The sequence below is a fragment of the Entelurus aequoreus genome, linkage group LG10 (assembly GCF_033978785.1).
Source record: "Entelurus aequoreus isolate RoL-2023_Sb linkage group LG10, RoL_Eaeq_v1.1, whole genome shotgun sequence".
NCBI lineage: Eukaryota > Metazoa > Chordata > Actinopteri > Syngnathiformes > Syngnathidae > Entelurus > Entelurus aequoreus.
In genome coordinates, this window is record NC_084740.1 from 14,448,577 (window position 1) to 14,467,950 (window position 19,374).

The window sequence follows — 19,374 nt, forward strand, 5'->3', positions numbered from 1 at the left end:
AAGTGGCAACAAAAAGGCTAAACACAAAAACAATGGCGAGGGAGCAAGAAGCCAAGAGTACAGAAACTGAACACATTTGCGAAACCCAGGATAGCAGAGACATACAGTACATGCAGGGAAGAACATCCAAGCAACCATCCAAATTTTGCCTGGCATTCACAATCCTTATGTGAGACCAGCACACAGGATTTTTTGTATGCATTCTATCTCGTAAATAAATGTCAGCAAAAGTCAACTAACAATGATGGTAAATGGGATTTGCTCTTTTCTGCCCATAAAGCGCTTAAAAAACATGCAAACACTTCCATCAAGGTTTTATATACACAGTCTAAAGGTGGGGGAAATAATCAATGTATTTATTGTAAATAAAGTAATGCAGACAATTCTAAAATTTGGTTGACTGCAGCGACCCACCTCACCGAGAAATCCGACCAGCTCCTTTACTAACCGGCCACATTTTCATTAATTTAATAAATGTGGGAATTAATTTAACAGTTTTTTATTCCAAATGAATTGTTTTTTTTAAGTTGCAAGTCATATTCAGTGAAACAAAAAGAAATGTAAAACTGCATCAATATACATTAATTAAAGATGCATCAATAATCAATTTTTAATCAATTCGCAGCTCCTGAATCATAATTGTAATCGAATCGGGAGGTGCTCAAAGCTTCTCACCTCTGATACACACTGTAAGTACATATGTAATGTGGTAACAGGGCACATTCATAATAACATGAAATATTTACGTATTTTGATTACCGTATTTTTCGGACTATAAGTCGCAGTTTTTTTCATAGTTTGGCCGGGGATGCGACTTATACTCAGGAGCGACTTATGTGTGAAATTGTTAACACATTACCGTAAAATATCAAATAATATTATTTAGCTCATTCACGTAAGAGACTAGACGTATAAGATTTCATGGGATTTAGCGATTAGGAGTGACAGATTGTTTGGTAAACGTATAGCATGTTCTATATGTTATAGTTATTTGAATGTCTCTTACCATAATATGTTACGTTAGCATACCAGGCACGTTCTCAGTTGGTTATTTATGCCTCATATAACGTACACTTATTCAGCCTGTTGTTCACTATTCTTTATTTATTTTAAATTGCCTTTCAAATGTCTATTCTTGGTGTTGGGTTTTATCAAATAAATTTCCCCCAAAAATGCGACTTATACTCCAGTGCGGCTTATATATGTTTTTTTCCTTCTTTATTATGCATTTTCGGCCGGTGCGACTTATACTCCGGAGCGACTTATACTCCGGAGCGACTTATACTCCGAAAAATACGGTATTTCAAGCATTAATTTCATAGACGCATCACAATGTTCGCTTTTTCCTTCAACGGCAACACTGACTACAACCCAGGGCAGACTTTGTGAGAGACAATAAACATAATTAAACAAACACATACTGTACAAAGTCTGCTCTCACTGGGATGCCGACTGTTCGGATGTTCTTTAAATTAGGTTTAGATGAAGAAGTGTTTAAAAAAAAGGTGGGTGCAAACAAGCTTCTTTTTGTGTCTCTCTCGCCTTCTCTGGGTATAAGTTTGGCAAAGTTGACCAACTTTTTGGTTTATGTCCACAACCTTCTACTATCCAGGTGAGAGGCAAGGTTTGTAATCAATAATTAATAATACCAGCTCATAGGCGAGAGAGCAGTTTACTAGGTCAGTATGTCAATATAGCAGGATAACAAAACTGTGGTAACCTCTCTGTGATCAATGGGCTGCCAAAAATGTGTCTATGTTAGCGCTTATAATAACAATATAGCTATTACTTGGTTAATGTTGAGGTTTTTTGGATTTTTTTGGGGGGGGTTTAGACGCAATGATGTCATGAGTCCTATTAGCTCCATTGCTTTGCGTGTGTTTATTTATGATTTTATTTAAATCATTAAATAAAATATGTTCTTGTCATACGTAAGGATTGTAAATGATAGGCAACGATCCAAAAAAGTGCAGTTCCCCTTTAAGAATGGCCTACTCAGTATTAGGTGTGACTCCTGGCTCTGCCCCCTCATCAGGCCCAGCAAAGTCTACAAACAGAAAAAAGAAAAACAAGTGAAAAACATAACAATGGCCAAGAAATAGCCAAGAAAATCAAAAACATAACATGGTGGTGTCAGGACGTGGACTATGAAGTGGTTTGTTTTCCCGAGATGCATAAAAATTGGACCGGACATGGCGTGAAGTTAAATACATGATTTAATAATAGACTATAAAAAGTATAAACAAAAGGCGCGCACAAGGTGGGGAACAAACTTGGCTAATAAAACCAAACTAGCACAAAGGCAGAACTATGGAAAAAAAGGAACAAACAAAAGGCGCTCACAGCGGAGGTACAAAACAGTGGCTTGAATAAACAAAAAACTTACGTGGCAAGAAAAGAGCAGCATGAACTATGACCTGGACAGAGTAAGCAGCGTGTCAAGAGTGCAGAGCATGAATGTGATGTCGCCAGAAAGACCAACAAAAAAATGACAGACTTAAATAGTCATGTGGTGATTGAAAACAGGTGCTTGAGTTTAAATTAATCAGGTGCGTGAGTCCAAGAAGTGAAACAGGTGACACTAATGGTTGTCAAGGTAACAAACAAACAAGGAAGTGCAACCAGAAACTAAAAAGAGTCCAAAAAACAAACAGCACATGGCCAGACAAAAACATGATCAACAGACATGACAGGTGGTTGTTTTACACCACAATACAGCCAAGTGAATTGAAGTGAATTATATTTATATAGCGCTTTTTTCTCTAGAGACTCAAAGCATGTTACTTAGTGAATCCCGTTATGTACATCTTTAAGCTACATTCAAACCAGTGTGGGTGGCACTGCAAACGGGTGGGCAAAATGTCTTGCTCAAAGACACAACGGCATTGACTAGGATGGCGGAAGCGGGAATCGAACCTGGAACCCTCAAGTTGCTGGCACGGCCGCTCTACCAACATAGCCACGCTGCCCCAAAACCATCCTTTTCTGGGCATGTCCCCTCTTATAGCGGATATATATTTCAAATCCTCCACCAGTACCTCTGACGAGAGCTGTCCTATCTTAGTCTGTCAGCATGAACTGATAAATCCTGCTCGAATGAAATACAAAAAAAAACATCTTCTAAGACAATACTAACAGTCCGGTTGTCATTAATTAATTGCCCTGAGAATTGTTTGTAGTTTTTTAGTTGTCTTTTTGAGTAAATAATCATGAATGTGTAATGTGTAACCATCTCATCGTCACTATTTTGCACACATACACTCATGCACATAATCACGTTTCATCAAACATATATTAACGTTGTTGCCCTAGGGTAAACTGGGTATAACACATGGCACACTGACAAAGCTTAACCTATTGTTACTATAACAATCTACAAGGTTAAGGTTGCTTCTCTTTCTTCCCCTCCATTTTTCTGCATTCTTTCGTATCTCAAGTTATCATTACGTATATGTATTGTTGCATTTGAACAATTGTATTGTTGATAATAAAGGTAAAGTACTGGTATTGTTTATTATCAATAGTACTATTTCTATTGGTATTCATATTGCTCCATTTTTAGTGTAATAATGCTCATTGTCATTTCTGTATTTTTTTTTTTTTTTTTTTAATTTTCGCTAACTGCTTATTTGCTATTACTTTTACCATCATATTTGTACATGTCGTATTTGCTGATGTTGCTCTGTTGTTGTTGTTGTTGTTGTGTTTGCAAAAAAAAAAAAAAAAAAAAAAAAAAAAAAAGCTACATTCAAACCAGTGTGGGTGGCACTGCAAACGGGTGGGCAAAATGTCTTGCTCAAAGACACAACGGCATTGACTAGGATGGCGGAAGCGGGAATCGAACCTGGAACCCTCAAGTTGCTGGCACGGCCGCTCTACCAACATAGCCACGCTGCCCCAAAACCATCCTTTTCTGGGCATGTCCCCTCTTATAGCGGATATATATTTCAAATCCTCCACCAGTACCTCTGACGAGAGCTGTCCTATCCTAGTCTGTCAGCATGAACTGATAAATCCTGCTCGAATGAGATACAAAAAAAACATCTTCTAAGACAATACTAACAGTCCGGTTGTCATTAATTAATTGCCCTGTAGTTTTTTAGTTGTCTTTTTGAGTAAATAATCATGAATGTGTAATGTGTAACCATCTCATCGTCACTATTTTTATTTGAATACAGAGTAGGGATTCAATTGGAACATTGCTTTGTACGATTAAACTTGACAAATAGTCTCATTGTGCTGTTTTGGAGTACACTAAATGTCATTTGTTTGTAGGCAGCATAGCCACCATCTGACTGTTGCCAAGAAAACAACAACATGAGCATTATTTGTTATTGTTTAGGGGCAAAAATTAGGGAGGCCTACAAAAATACAATGTTCTGCCTATTATTGACTGTGTCTGCCAACCCTCCTTGTCCTTTTTCTACAACACAGCCCTCTTCCTCCCTGGAAACATACTTTTTTTGGGTGATGTATGGTTTGTTTTAGGTTTTTTACATGTTTGACAGTATAATTGACAACCACTTTTGTGTCTGTGTAAAGTGGATGAGGAGGAGTGGGATCAGCACTGTGTTTGGTTCGCGGAGTTGCTGTCAGTCCTCGACATGATGGACGTTTGCATGGAGCAGCTGCAACAAGACCAGGAGAAATGGAGCACACAAAGAGTAGAGTGGGCCGCAAGCTTCCATGTGATGGTTAGAACATTTGTGTGGATTTGCTTGTATTTTGACACATGACCTCTTCCCGGAAGTAAGAAACAGTGGTGGTCAACCAAACCGAGATGGCTGTTTTTCAGCAGGCAGCGTGCAAACTATCCAAGTACGCTGGGGGCTTAGCTCTTCCTGCAAAAAGCAGATACGAGCAAAAATCTAACTACTGTATTTTTCGGATTATATGTCGCAGTTTTTTTTAATAGTTTGGCCGGGGGTGCGATTTATACTCTGGAGCAGACCTGGGCATTCTGCGGCCCGTGGGCCGCATCCGGCCCTTTGTGCGTCCCTGTCCGGCCCGCGTGAGGCCAATTATAAATTACAAAATAAATTTTAAAAAGTATCTATGTCGAGTGTGCAATACAACGGTGCTGCTTTTGTTTTGAAAATCGTTATTTGTATTACTTCCGTGTGGACGTATGCGTGTGCGTGATTGTGAGTGAATGTGAACAGCTGCAATCATTAATTACAAAATAAAGTTGAAAAAACATCTATGTCGTGCGCGCAATACAATTGTGCTGCTTTTATTTTGAAAATTATTCTTTATGGGCGTGTGTCCGTGTGTAACCTGCGAGTGAAGGTGCACATTCAGCGACAAGTGATGCACGGTTTACACCCGAGACGCTAAAAGAGAAAAGTTGATGAAGAATGGCGTGTTTCCAACAAGACATGGACTGCCAAGCAACGTTCCCTCTAAGGTGCGTGCCTGCGCAATTGCGCACTGCTAGCGTCTGCTGCGCGCAGCAAATATATGCCGCGCACCAAATCAAATCCCATCTGAATTCTAAACAAAATAAACATATTTATTCTATGTAATTTTGCAATGCAACTTTGAGTGACAGTGACAACAAGCGGCCCTAACGGTGTTCGTCAACACCGTTCAATTGAACACCGTTCAATTATTGTAACGTCTATCGAGATGCTTCGAGGCCAGGAATTATATCGATCACTTTATTGAGCAAAACTGTTTATATTCGGCCAGAACCACACCAAAAACATAAGTAAAACACTTCTATCTGGAAAAACTAGTCATTTTCTGCCGTACAAACCAGGCCAAAACCAACTTGTCATCTGTCACCAACACGCATAGCACTAAACCACTGGTGCGTTTATGGCCACACAAAAAGTCGGACAACTCAAACACCACACAAAGTTACACTATGACTCCTCAGTCATACGTGTGCTTATTTTACTGTCATTTATTATTAATGTTAATTTATTTATATTAGTCATGGAATGCTGTTAAACACACTATGTTGAAGTATTACTATTATTATTAATTATTATTATTATTATTATTATTTATCTTACGGTATATATCAAAAATAATATTGAGCAAAATTTAATTGAAATATTGTCGATGTGGCCCTCCAGCAGTGCTCGGGTTGCTCATGCGGCCCCCGGTAAAAATGAATTGCCCACCCCTGCTCTGGAGCGACTTATGTGTGAAATTATTAACACATTACCGTAAAATATCAAATAATATTATTTATCTCATTCAAGTAATGCTAGGTTCACACCAACGGCGCTTTAAAGCGGCATGCAAAGCGGCGTTAAAGCGTAACAAAGCGTGATTAAAGCGTGAGGGTCGTAATGGATCGTGGGAAAGCTTGTAGTGAAGCGGGACATGCAGCAAGATCGCCAAATTTTTTAAAACGGTTTAAAAAAATTCGGCGCTCTGTCAAGAATGGAATAAAGCGCGGAGAGCGTATCAAAGCGTGACAAAGCGTGACAAAGCTCAGCAAAGCTTGACTCAAAGCGTAGGAAAGCTTAACAGATTTTGGTTCAAAGCGCGGACCCCAGTCGCCACCGCAGCTCCGGATAAACGGTGTTCTCCCTCCTGCTCGTCGGTCAACCTCCCCTTGTCTTTGCTGTTCTTCGCCCCTCTCCCCGCCTCAGGGGTTAAGATGTAGTTATACAAAAGGGAGACAAACATCATGTCTTCTTCGGCTAGATCATGCTCTGGTACACCTAGAACTTCTTGATCTTGTTGCTCTGCCATCCTGTTCGGGAGCCAAAGATGCAATGACTTTGTGACTTTTTGAGCGTAACAGAGCGTAACAATGCACAACAGAGCTTGATAATCGTGTCAGAGCCTGATTTATAGCGTCAGGATCGCATCAAAGCGTAATAAAGTTCAATAAAGCGTAATAAAACATATCAAAGCGTGATTTAAAGCGGGATCAAAGCGGGATCAAATCGTGAGGAACGGTAACAAAGTGGGAAAGAATTCGTACTAATTCGTATCAGAGCGTATCAGAGCGTATCAAAGCATAACATTACTTCGGAGATCGGGATATTCGTGGAAAAATTGACAAAAATGACGGCGCTTTGCTCGCCGCTTTAAAGGCCTACTGAAACCCACTACTACCGACCACGCAGTCTGATAGTTTATATATCAATGATGAAATCTTAACATTATAACACATGCCAATACGGCCGGGTTAACTTATAAAGTGACATTTTAAATTTGCCGCTAAACTTCCGGTTCGAAACGCCTCTGAGGATGACGTATGTGCGTGACGTGGCCCGGCGAACACGGGTATGCCTTCCACATTGAAGCCAATACGAAAAAGCTCTGTTTTCATTTCATAATTCCACAGTATTCTGGACATCTGTGTTCGTGAATCTGTTTCAATCATGTTCATTGCATTATGGAGAAGGAAGCCGAGCAAGCAAAGAAGAAGTTGTCGGTGCGAAATGGACGTATTTTTCGAACGTAGTCAGCCACAACAGTACACAGCCGGCGCTTCTTTGTTTACATTCCCGAAAGATGCAGTCAAGATGGAAGAACTCGGATAACAGAGACTCTAACCAGGAGGACTTTTGACTTGGCTGCTAAACATTCGATAACTTGACCGTATGTGCGCGTCATGTACGTAACTTTTTAAAAATATATAAGCTTTATGAACCTTGGGTTAGGTAAACTGTCTTTTGGGCTGAGTGATTGTGTGTGTTGATCAGGTGTTTGAATTGTATTGGCATGTTCTATGGAGCTAGGAGCTAGCAGAGGAGCTAGGAGCTAGCATAACAAACACGCAGGTGTTTTTATGCAGGATTAATTTGTGGCATATTAAATATAAGCCTGGTTGTGTTGTGGCTAATAGAGTATATATATGTCTTGTGTTTATTTACTGTTGTAGTCATTCCCAGCTGAATATCAGGTCACCCCCGGCTCTCACGGCATCTTCCCTATCTGAATAGTTTCAACTCCCCACTAGTCCTTCACTTGCACTTTACTCATCCACAAATCTTTCATCCTCGCTCAAATTAATGGGGAAATTGTCGCTTTCTCGGTCCGAATCTCTCTCACTTCATGCGGCCATCATTGTAAACAATAGGGAACTTTGCGTATATGTTCAACTGACTACGTCACGCTACTTCCGGTAGGTGCAAGCCTTTTTTTTTATCAGATACCAAAAGTTGCAATCTTTATCGTCGTTGTTCTATACTAAATCCTTTCAGCAAAAATATGGCAATATCGCGAAATGATCAAGTATGACACATAGAATAGATCTGCTATCCCCGTTTAAATAAAAAAAAATCATTTCAGTAGGCCTTTAAAGCGCGGCAAGCGCCGTTGGTGTGAACCAGGCATAAGAGACTAGGCATATATCAGCAATCGTCACACACACATGTCAACCAATAAAAAATTTGGCGGGGGCGGGTCGTGGCAGAAGTGCATTGTGAAAAAAAAAGATGCTACCTGCTACTACTTCCGTACCTATGAAAATTGATCATTTCAACATTGGCAGTAACTTATAAAAACTGAGAAGGGCTGAACAAAAATGGCACCGAAAAGGAAATCATATACTGCAGAAGTAGTGAAATATGCAGCAGAAAACGGCAATCGAGCAGCAGAAAGAAAGTTTGGAGTAGATTTCATGGGATTTAGCGATTAGGAGTGACAGATTGTTTGGTAAACGTATTGCATGTTCTATATGTTATAGTTATTTGAATGACTCTTACCATAATATGTTACGTTAACATACCAGGCACGTTCTCAGTTGGTTATTAATGCGTCATATAACGTACACTTATTCAGCCTGTAGTTCACTATTCTTTATTTATTTTGAATTGCCTTTCAAATGTCCATTCTTGGTGTTGGATTTTATCAAATAAATTTCCCCAAACAATGCGACTTATACTCCAGTGCGACTTATACACTACCGTTCAAAAGTTTGGGGTCACATTGAAATGTCCTTATTTTTGAAGGAAAAGCACTGTACTTTTCAATGAAGATAACTTTAAACTAGTCTTAACTTTAAAGAAATACACTCTATACATTGCTAATGTGGTAAATGACTATTCTAGCTGCAAATGTCTGGTTTTTGGTGCAATGTCTACATAGGTGTATAGAGGCCCATTTCCAGCAACTATCACTCCAGTGTTCTAATGGTACAATGTGTTTGCTCATTGGCTCAGAAGGCTAATTGATGATTAGAAAACCCTTGTGCAATCATGATCACACATCTGAAAACAGTTTAGCTCGTTACAGAAGCTACAAAATTGACCTTCCTTTGAGCAGATTGAGTTTCTGGAGCATCACATTTGTGGGGTCAATTAAACGCTCAAAATGGCCAGAAAAAGAGAACTTTCATCTGAAACTCGACAGACCCCAAACTTTTGAACGGTAGTGTATATGTTTTTTTCCTTCTTTATTATGCATTTTCGGCTAGTGCGATTTATACTCCGGAGCGATTTATAATCCAAAAAATACGGTATACAGTGGAATAAATCCTGATACTTTTATCAAAAAAAGAGTGGATTATCAAGGATTATCTGTTGTTGGAATTCCCAGACATATCCAATAAGTGTACGTTATATGACGCATAAATAACCAACTGAGAACGTGCTCCAGACGCCATTCTATATGACAAAATAGATGAAAACTTGGAAAAGCATGGAGTCCTACAACTTCTTTGTGTGTGGCTGGGTCAAGGAAACTGATACTAAGACTCTCCTGGATAAATATACATTGTTTTTGCTCTGGTAAGGTTGGATTTCACGATTTAACATTGCGTCTTGCGAGGATGCGTCCATGTAAACAACCTAAAACTGCAACAACTAAAACCCGACAGCTGCCACCCATGACTGCATATCCATTTAACAAACTAACAGGGGTTAGTGCATGTGCCTCACAATACGAAGGTCCTGAGTTCAATCCCGGGCTCGGGATCTTTCTGTGTGGAGTTTGCATGTTCTCCCCGTGACTGCGTGGGTTCCCTCCGGGTACTCCGACTTCCTCCCACCTCCAAAGACATGCACCTGGGGATAGGTTGATTGGCAAAACTAAATTGGCCCTAGCGTGTGAATGTTGTCTGTCTATCTGTGTTGGCCCTGCGATGAGGTAGCAACTTGTCCAGGGCGTATCCCGCCTTCCGCCCGAATGCAGCTGAGATAGGCTCCAGCACCCCCCGCGACCCTGAAAAGGGACAAGCGGTAGAAAATGGATGGATGGATGGATGGAAACTAACCATTACTGAATCATCACCATATTTGACTTTTGTCCTGTTGTCATATGTACTCTTGACACATTTGTGTACAAAATAAACAATAGGGGCGACGTAGAAGTACCTTTCCTGACCAAGTACCATTGACCCTGACTTTCTGGTTTCTGTTTGTCAAAAATCAAAATACAAACAATATCAAGATTATACACTAACGAGTAAAGTATTAAAAACAACTTTGACTCTGCTCCCTTTGACTGGAGTGGGTGCCACTTTTCTCGTCATCTTTCGTAAAACATCTTCTGCCCGTCTTGATTACCTCTCGAGAAACTCTGAAGAAACGTTTATGCTTTTCGCGATTTGAACGATTCGTACAATCAAAAACAGCGCACCCATAGGGCATTTTTCTTTCAGAAACGTTAAATGGCGCCTCGTTCCTATTGAGAACAGACGCTGGCTTGACCACCACTTATATCTAATGAGCCGGATGTGAGTCGGACGTGACGTGATATGGTGTCTGTAACTTATGAAATAGTAACACTTCTGTTCAATTGGTTCTCCAGGACAAAGAACTGAGACTGAGAGAAATGTGGGGTCAGTGTTCTTCCCGACTGTTTGATTTGGGTGTCACGCTCGTTAAACTGCAATGTGTTAGACATCTCTCTCAGCTCCGTGGAGACACAGCTCAGGTCAGAGCACATCCGTTCCCACAACATTGAAATAAACCTACTTACATTTTTCTGTTTACAATCTCCATTTGTTGCTATAGGCAGTGTTGCGTGGGAACTTCTGGTTCAAGGAATACGGTCTGATTCGCTTCTGTCGCCACAGACCGGCTGTAAACATCTTGAGTTTGCTCCAACAGAAGATTTTACCTCTACTGGAGAGAATGAAACAAGTCACTGTAACCACTAACACCTGTCATCAATTTGGTACTGAGCTGCAGCCAGACAGAGGTACTAAACGACAACATATTAGTAGATAATAATACATTGAACTGACTGATAGTCTTTTTAAAAGGAGTCACCAACCGATCTTTGAGGCAATCAGTTCAGTCGCAGGACACGGGTTTGCAGACTAGTGACTCACAGAAACAAAGCTGCACTGGCATTCAAGGTCAGATGCACAAAATATTGCAGGACACTTATCATTAACTACTAATACTTAATTGTATTATATATATATTTTTTTAATTTTATTTTTATTTTACGAACATGGCAATTACAAATGGTAGAAAAAACGACTTCCTTTATTATGTTGTGACATTATTCTGACAACTTTTATATCTAATTATCATATATGATATGAATATAAATATGTACAGTATTGATGTTTTACTCATTTTATACCACACAGACTTAAAAGTAGAAACTAGATAGAAGTAAAAGCACATACTCAGAACTCATTGTCAAATGACTGTACTGTTTTAAGAATACAGTCCTAATAATGAATTATAATTGCCAAATACCAAAACAATACCATTGTCTTTGTTATTGTCTGTGTATGCTCTGTAAATGCTGTCATATTTATGTCAATCATCATATCTATCTACCTTTTGTATATATATATATATATATATATATATATATATATATATATATATATATATATATATATATATATATATATATATATATACATATGTATATATATATATACATATGTATATATATATATATATGTATATATATATATATATATATATATATATATATATATATATATATATATATATATATATATATATAAATAAAATGTATTAATATATTTATCAGATGTTTGTATCTTTACTTTCAAAGGTCCATAGTTACTTTCCATTAAAGGTTTGCAGACTCTTTAAGCCTTCTGAAAGTCAATCACACTCAAATGTTGACACCTTAATTGTCTTAATGACAGTGACGTGCAGTCATGGGAGGCAGGTGAGGCGGGGCCTCACGTGCCGTCATGGAAAGAAAAACAATGTAAAAAGAAAAAAAAATAAATTAATTGTTATATGTATCCAGTGATTACAGTATACTATAAAGTTATTTTCCATTTAACTTCACCAGTTTTAGATTATTTTTATTCAAAATCGCTGAATTTTCACATATGCCGTTCAAATACTGAGAAGAGACTTGCGGTGAGTCACCAGCAAGTTGAGCCTCGCCATGGATTGCGCAATGACTCGGCTAACTGCTGGCCTGCTGTGCAGTGAGACCGTATTGCTATATGAATTATATTATACATTTCCATAGTTTAGTTAGCTGAGGTATATAATGTACAGTGTATTTTGTCAACAACTGTATGTGTGTAACGTATTTTTTGTGCTGAGCAATCATAAAACGGCTGCAAAAGACGCACTGGGTGAGGCTCGCAGTAATCCCGCCTCCTGGTGGTAGAGGGTGGTAGTGATCCCAGAGATCATTCTTGCGACTACTCGGCTGCAGAAGAAGTGACAACAAGCAGCAAAAGTTAGCAGCGATCGTTTATTTTTTTCTCTTGCCTGGACTATTAACATGGAGGATTACATATCTAAAATAAAACAGTTTTCTAAACTGGACTTTCAATCGAAGCAGGAAGTACTAAATCAAATCAAATCAACTTTATTTATAAAGCACATTTAACATAAAGTGCTGTACAATGGGCAGGTTAAAAGATAATACGAGACCCGAGCAAACACAACACAGCACAAACAAAACACGCTAAAAAATAAATAAATAAAACATAAAAACAGGTTCACAGCAGGTGTATTATGGGGCGCCATTGCAGGATGGATATCTAATACTTAAAGGAAGATCTCCATCGAGTCAGAGAGACTTTTAAAACTGAAGAAAGATAAGGAAGACTTCTATAAACAAGTTGTCATTGCTTTTGTTCAAAAGGAGCAGCGCATGGACTTCATTTATATGTAAAGGTAAGACCATAAATACGTTTTTTTTATTAAATGTGCTTTTTTGTGTGCTACTGTTTGTATGTGTAAAGTTAAAGTTAAGTTAAAGTACCAATGATTGTCACACACACTAGGTGTGGTGAAATTTGTCCTCTGCATTTGACCCATCCCCTTGCTCACCCCCTGGGAGGTGAGGGGAGCAGTGGGCAGCAGTGGCGCCACGCCCGGGAATCATTTTTGGTGATTTAACCCCCAATTACAACCCTTGATGCTGAGTGCCAAGCAGGGAAGAATGCTGGTATGAGCTTTTAAACATAACCCGTTAACTGCTGCCAATCAAATGGTGAATAAGATACTCTTTAGGGTTCATATGTTTGTAAATCTGACTGTGATGAAGTCAGTGCCTCACCAGCCATGAACCCCACCGCACGTCACTGCTTAATGAAATCTCAAATTCCCCCCTGACATATTATGCAACATTATTCTTATAGTTCTAGAAGTAACATTAGCTAGCCAGAGGTGTTCTTGGTATATTTTATAGTTTCAAAAAAGTAACTTTAAGCAAGTTACAAACAGCCCCTTTAACAAATATGCAATCTCTTTAATTGTACCCACTGCTGAAGTGCAGCTGCCAACTGTTGCTACATTCCAAACATTGTCTGTCTCTTGTAAAGAAATAAGGGGAGGGCGTTGTGGGGTCCAGTGAAATGTCACGCTCTTAATAGAATACAATGTCTCTTCTGTGTTCTAGTCCTGCCAAAGAGCTGCTGTCAACAATCTGACTTTTTGGACAGTCTTGAGTTTCCACTATGCAGCAGCAAAACGTTAAAAAATATTGTGACATTTCCATTTCAGAGCGTGCTCCACACAGTCACATCTCTCTCCCGACAATGCCAGGTAGCATCTTTGTGTGAAACCAAATATACACGTTTGTGGCATCAATATAACGATGCCTTTATTTCCAGAGGAGGAGTGGACCAAGCTGCTAGAACTTTCTCCTCTTTTCCAGCTGCTGAAGAGAATGGAACTACAACTGAGACATGGAGCCCCAAGGGGATGGCTCCTTGGAGGAGGACTCACTGGTACTGTACACTACCGACTTGGGGTGTAACAGTACACTATAATCATGGTTTAGTACGTACATTGGATTTAGAATAGAATAGTCTTTATTATCATTAATCAGCAATTGAGCAACAAAGTTATGATGGACTACTCTCGCCCCAGTGCATAAACAACAATAGTGCAATGGAGCAATAATAAATATAAACATGCAAACATCCCCCATGTGGAGGATTTCAAGTACCTCGGAGTCTTGTTCACGAGTGAGGGAAGAGTGGATCGTGAGATCGACAGGTGGATCGGTGCGGTGTCTTCAGTAATGCAAACGCTGTATCGATCCGTTGTGGTGAAGAAGGAGCTCAGCCGGAAGGCAAAGCTCTCAATTTACCGGTCGATTTACGTTCCCATCCTCACCTATGGTCATGAGCTTTGGGTTCTGACCGAAAGGACAAGATCACGGGTACAAGCGGCCGAAATGAGTTTCCTCCGCCGGGTGGCGGGGCTCTCCCTTAGAGATAGGGTGAGAAGCTCTGTCATCCGGGAGGAGTTTAGAGTAAAGCCGCTGCTCCTTCACATAGAGAGGAGCCAGATGACGTGCTTCGGGCATCTGGTCAGGATGCCACCCGAACGCCTCCCTTGGGAGGTGTTTAGGGCACGTCCGACCGGTAGGGGGCCACGGGGAAGACCCAGGACACGTTGGGAAGACTATGTCTCCCGGCTGGCCTGGGAATGCTTCAGGATCCCCTGGGAGGAGCTGGACAAAGTGGCTGGGGAGAGGGAAGTCTGGGCTTCCCTGCTTAGGCTGCTGCGCCCGTGACCCGACCTCGGATAAGCGGAAGAAGATGGATGGATGGATAGATACGAACATTACCCCCGTAAAAAAAAACCTCCCCTTTTGCAACCAATGAGACCCCTTCCGCACACTCCCTCCTTGATGAGTTGAATGAATGGGATATCTGTGGCGTTAGGTGAATAGTGTCTGGTGTTCATGACCCAAGGGTAAAAAGAGTTTTTCAAGTTCATGGTTTCAATCAATCAATCAATCAATGTTTATTTATATAGCCCTAAATCACGAGTGTCTCAAAGGTCTGCACAAGCCACAATGACATCCGCGGTACAGAGCCCACATATGGTTTGGTACATATATGGTAGAATAAAGGAACACAAATAAAGAGTAGATGTAGAATAGAGTAGACTATATCACTCAGATAATTAGTACTGTGTAGGAACTCTGTACGAGGGCCACCAGTTCAGTTCAAAACCTGGGAAACAAACATTTTGGCAGCCAATTGCTAAAAACAATAGTGCTCCTGTTGTATAGAAGAACTTGGACAACTGTAAAGATTTTGGCAAATACCTTGCATTGACATTTTAACCTTGCTAGCAAACATAGAACACTGGGCTGCAAACGTTGGATTTACATAACCAAAGAATTCCCCAGGGACCCCTTTTAGTCCTTCCTTTTTTGGCAGTTAAACGTTTTTTTTGTAATGTGATTTATGTACCTTAGAGTTGCTGTAGCTTGTTTACTGAATTCAGATGCAGTCAATAGTCATTTGTTCAACTTATTCAGTTATACATGTAGTGTTCCTCAAGGTTCCATTTTAGGTCTCTCTTTTTCATCATGTGGGTTATTCATCTGTAGGCCTGCATGTTCATTGTGAGGGACTCACTTTTTTGCAGCAGATTCTTAAAAACGGCAGAGAGCTTCTGTAATTATAGACCAACAACATTGACCAAAATCAATCAATGTCTACTGTAGAGCAGAGGTTCTTAACCTTTTTGATCTTTTCCACTACAGAGGGGACCTGTAGCCTATTCAAATATTAACAATGAATTAGTAATTTTACTCTTAATTTTAATTTTAATCAGTAATTATATCCAACTTACTTACAGTTTAACAGGATTACAAAATAAATACTATTTAAATATGCTGCAAAAGAAGGGGCTCATAAAATGAAAAATACATGTCTACATACAATTGCGCAGTGTATACTATGTTTGTTAAATAAACTGTCAAACAAATTTAAGTGGAAATGAAAATACAACTTCACCACTTTAGTCATATGTTTTGCGCTCAAAAAACGTATCTATGACTTGAGCTCCAGACTTCTTATTTTTGTCTGGTATTTTCATTACTGCCACAAATAGTGGAAAAGTGTATTACAACTGAGCACTACTGCGGCCCATACGAACCACGTCTGAGAAACATACATTTTTTGGCAGCCTTCTAGGGGGCGCTCACGTCCCAACAATGGTAAGAACCACTGCTGGAGAGGATGCTAGAAATGTGGCACCCAAAACAGTTCAGTTTAATATATCTGGCCTATAGTAAGTACCAAAAATCCGATTACAACATGTTACACACCTTCTGCACACAGATTGAATAGACACAACAGTAACTTGCCCATGTTGTTTTACAGACAACTGTTTAGTGGACGTCCTGGAATGTCAATGGGAATGTGAGGGAGAGTTGATCCCACTGGACCCATCTGTCCTCAAGCCCAGAGAATTATTGGTGTACCAGCACGGACTTTCCCTGATGCGCAGCTTGCATTGCTTGCAACTGGTATGTTATACAAGTTCAACACCCTATTAGTAAACAAAATATGAAGTGAATAAATCATCACTTAGCAATATGCTGTTCCATTAAGACGCATTAACAGGAAATCCAGCATCCTTTCCTCCCACAGACTCCAGACGTTTCTCTGCACATCGCTGCCAGTCTTCCCAAAAACAACTACCACAATAACGCCTTCAGAAATTCCTTCTTTTATCAGGTAAAGTACAAGCAAATATGGCATAATTAACCCTTGTGTAATGTTCATGTTGTTGTTACTCAGCCAGCGTTTGTGGGTCTGATGGACCCGTTGCATTTTGTGGCTTTTAATACCTCACAATCAAACACTTTTATGTTAAAATACTGAAAAGATGTTTACCTTATCCCAATAAACATCTGTTCAGTATTTTAACATAAATGTGTTTGAAAAAGAAGAATCCCTGTGGGATGCAGAAACTGGCAGAGAAATTTTCCATGCAACGTTCATATTGTTGTTACTCAGCCAGCGTTTGTGGGTCTGATGGACCTGTTGCATTTTGTGGCTTTCAATGCCTCACAATCAAACACATTTATGTTAAAATACTGAACAGATGTTTATTGGGATAAGGTAAACATCTTTTCAGTATTTTAACATAAAAGTGTTTCAGTATTTATAACATAAAAGTGTTTGTGGGTCCATCAGACCCACAAACACTGGCTGAGTAACAACAATATGAACGTTGCATGGAAAATTTCTCTGCCAGTTTCTGCATCCCACAGGGATTCTTCTTTTGTGTTTCTGCACCTGCGGTTCCCACACAAGGTTGCAACATTTTTTGTCAACACTGTCTGCTCTCATTTTCTCGCACATTTGACCCTCTGATGTTCTGTGTACCTACACTCTGTCCTCCTCCTGTCTAGGCCTGCTGTGTGTGTGTGTGTGTGTGTGTGTGTGTGTGTGTGTGTGTGTGTGTGTGTGTGTGTGTGTGTGTGTGTGTGTGTGTGTGTGTGTGTGTGTGTGTGTGTGTGTGTGTGTGTGTGGGTGCGTGTGGTACACAGAACATCAATTTCCACACTTCTATTAGCCCCGGGTCCAGTGGACCCGGACATCTTAAATGTAATAGAAATGTGTAGGGGGGGGGGGGTGTATGATGTGTGGTCATTAAATATGTATTCTGATATATGTTCTTCACAGAAAATGAGCCAAAGTCGGTGAGTCTCAGTTTGAAAAATTAATTAATTGTATCATTTTTCTTTTAATAAAAAATGACAACGGGTCCCACAGACCCGAACACCACACAAGGAATTAGCGGTAGAAAATGGATGGATGGATATCACTTTATAATCCACTGGTAGAGAGAACAATTACAGTGGAACCTCAATTTCCAAACTTAATTGGTTCTTGAACACTGTTTTTAAATGGGAAAGGTTGTATATTGAAGCAAATTTCTCCATGAGAAACAATCTGGGATCCATCCGATATTAACTTTGTTGACTAAAAAATTGTCGTGTTAGTTATCGTCAACAACCTATTTTCCCCTGACTAAAATAGGACGATAACGAATCACAAGAAATGCACACTGGCGGAAACAATGACAAAATTGGCGATTTAGTCTACGAATAAATACAATATATCCTACTTAATTTCGTCTTTAGGTGGGTGGGACAAGTTAGAAATCTATCAAATCATAGTACCATGCAGGAAAGGGGCGGGGGTAAATCGCGACAGGGATACAATCAGATACTCTCTGGGTGGGTGGCTGGGGTCGTACTCTGGCTCCCACACACACCGGGAAGGATGGTGTGGAAGGATTGTTGGTGACGAACCCCAAGATGCAGAGACGGCAGGCATTGAACAGGAAAACATGATTTAATTAAACACTATAGCAAAAAACAAACAAAAGGGTACAAACAAAAGGCGCGCACAAGGCGGAGAACAAACTAGGCTATGAACTAAAATAGCACAAAGGCTAACTGTGGACAAGAAACAAAAACACTTACTGTGACACGAAGGAACTATGACTAGAGCGGAGTGAACAAAAGTAGACAGAGCTACAATGAAGTATAGTGACAGGTAGTAGTGACATAGACAGGTAGACACTATAATCAATCATCCAGCCGTGACTGGAGGGCAGGGCAGGTATAAATAGCAGCTGGCTGATTGGCACTAGGTGTGGCCCCATGCCAATCAGCCACAGCTGAGGGAACAGCACTCAGACACAATCAGGAAATGAAGACAAAATAAAAGCACTGACAGGAAACTAAGACAAACGCAACCAAACTGTCAGGGGCAACCCTGACACATGTTAGTATATTGTTTAATGTATTTGGTTAATCTATCCCATAATTCATTTCCACATACTGATATACTAAACGTTTTGAGTGTTTTACGTGTATACAAATGTCTTCAGTTAGATTTTTGCGCCATAAGTTTATATTTCTTCTTTTTTTTTAAGAGTAATTGTTGTACATTCTTGGGTAGCAGGTTGTTGTTTACTTTTTGCATCATTTTAGCTATTTGCAAATGCACCAAATCATTGAAGTTCAATATTTTTGATCCAGCAAATAAAGGGTTTGAGTGTTCTCTATAGCCGACGTTGGGCCTGATCTACTAAAATTTTGTGCGTATTAAAACACATAAACTCTTAAAGATCAGACACAAAGCTGATCTACTTAGTGCGCAGATGATTGCATTTCTTAAGTGTGCAAAATAAGGAGCGCAATCCATTATTTGTGTCCGTCTTCATG

The 19,374-nt window shown here is 39.7% G+C and overlaps 1 protein-coding gene across 1 annotated transcript in view; it reads left to right on the top strand.

Annotated features, from left to right (window-relative positions):
* si:dkey-103g5.4 (uncharacterized) overlaps positions 1–19,374 on the top strand; it is a gene marked incomplete at its 5' end in the record, with an annotated part of 116,225 nt that overhangs the window by 91,723 nt on the left and 5,128 nt on the right. Inside the window, 8 exons of the mRNA XM_062061849.1 lie at positions 4,543–4,694; positions 10,723–10,848; positions 10,929–11,115; positions 11,180–11,275; positions 13,884–13,925; positions 13,994–14,110; positions 16,511–16,656; positions 16,781–16,867. Of these exons, the coding sequence (XP_061917833.1) occupies positions 4,543–4,694; positions 10,723–10,848; positions 10,929–11,115; positions 11,180–11,275; positions 13,884–13,925; positions 13,994–14,110; positions 16,511–16,656; positions 16,781–16,867 (953 nt within the window). The remainder of the gene's footprint in view (positions 1–4,542; positions 4,695–10,722; positions 10,849–10,928; positions 11,116–11,179; positions 11,276–13,883; positions 13,926–13,993; positions 14,111–16,510; positions 16,657–16,780; positions 16,868–19,374) is intronic.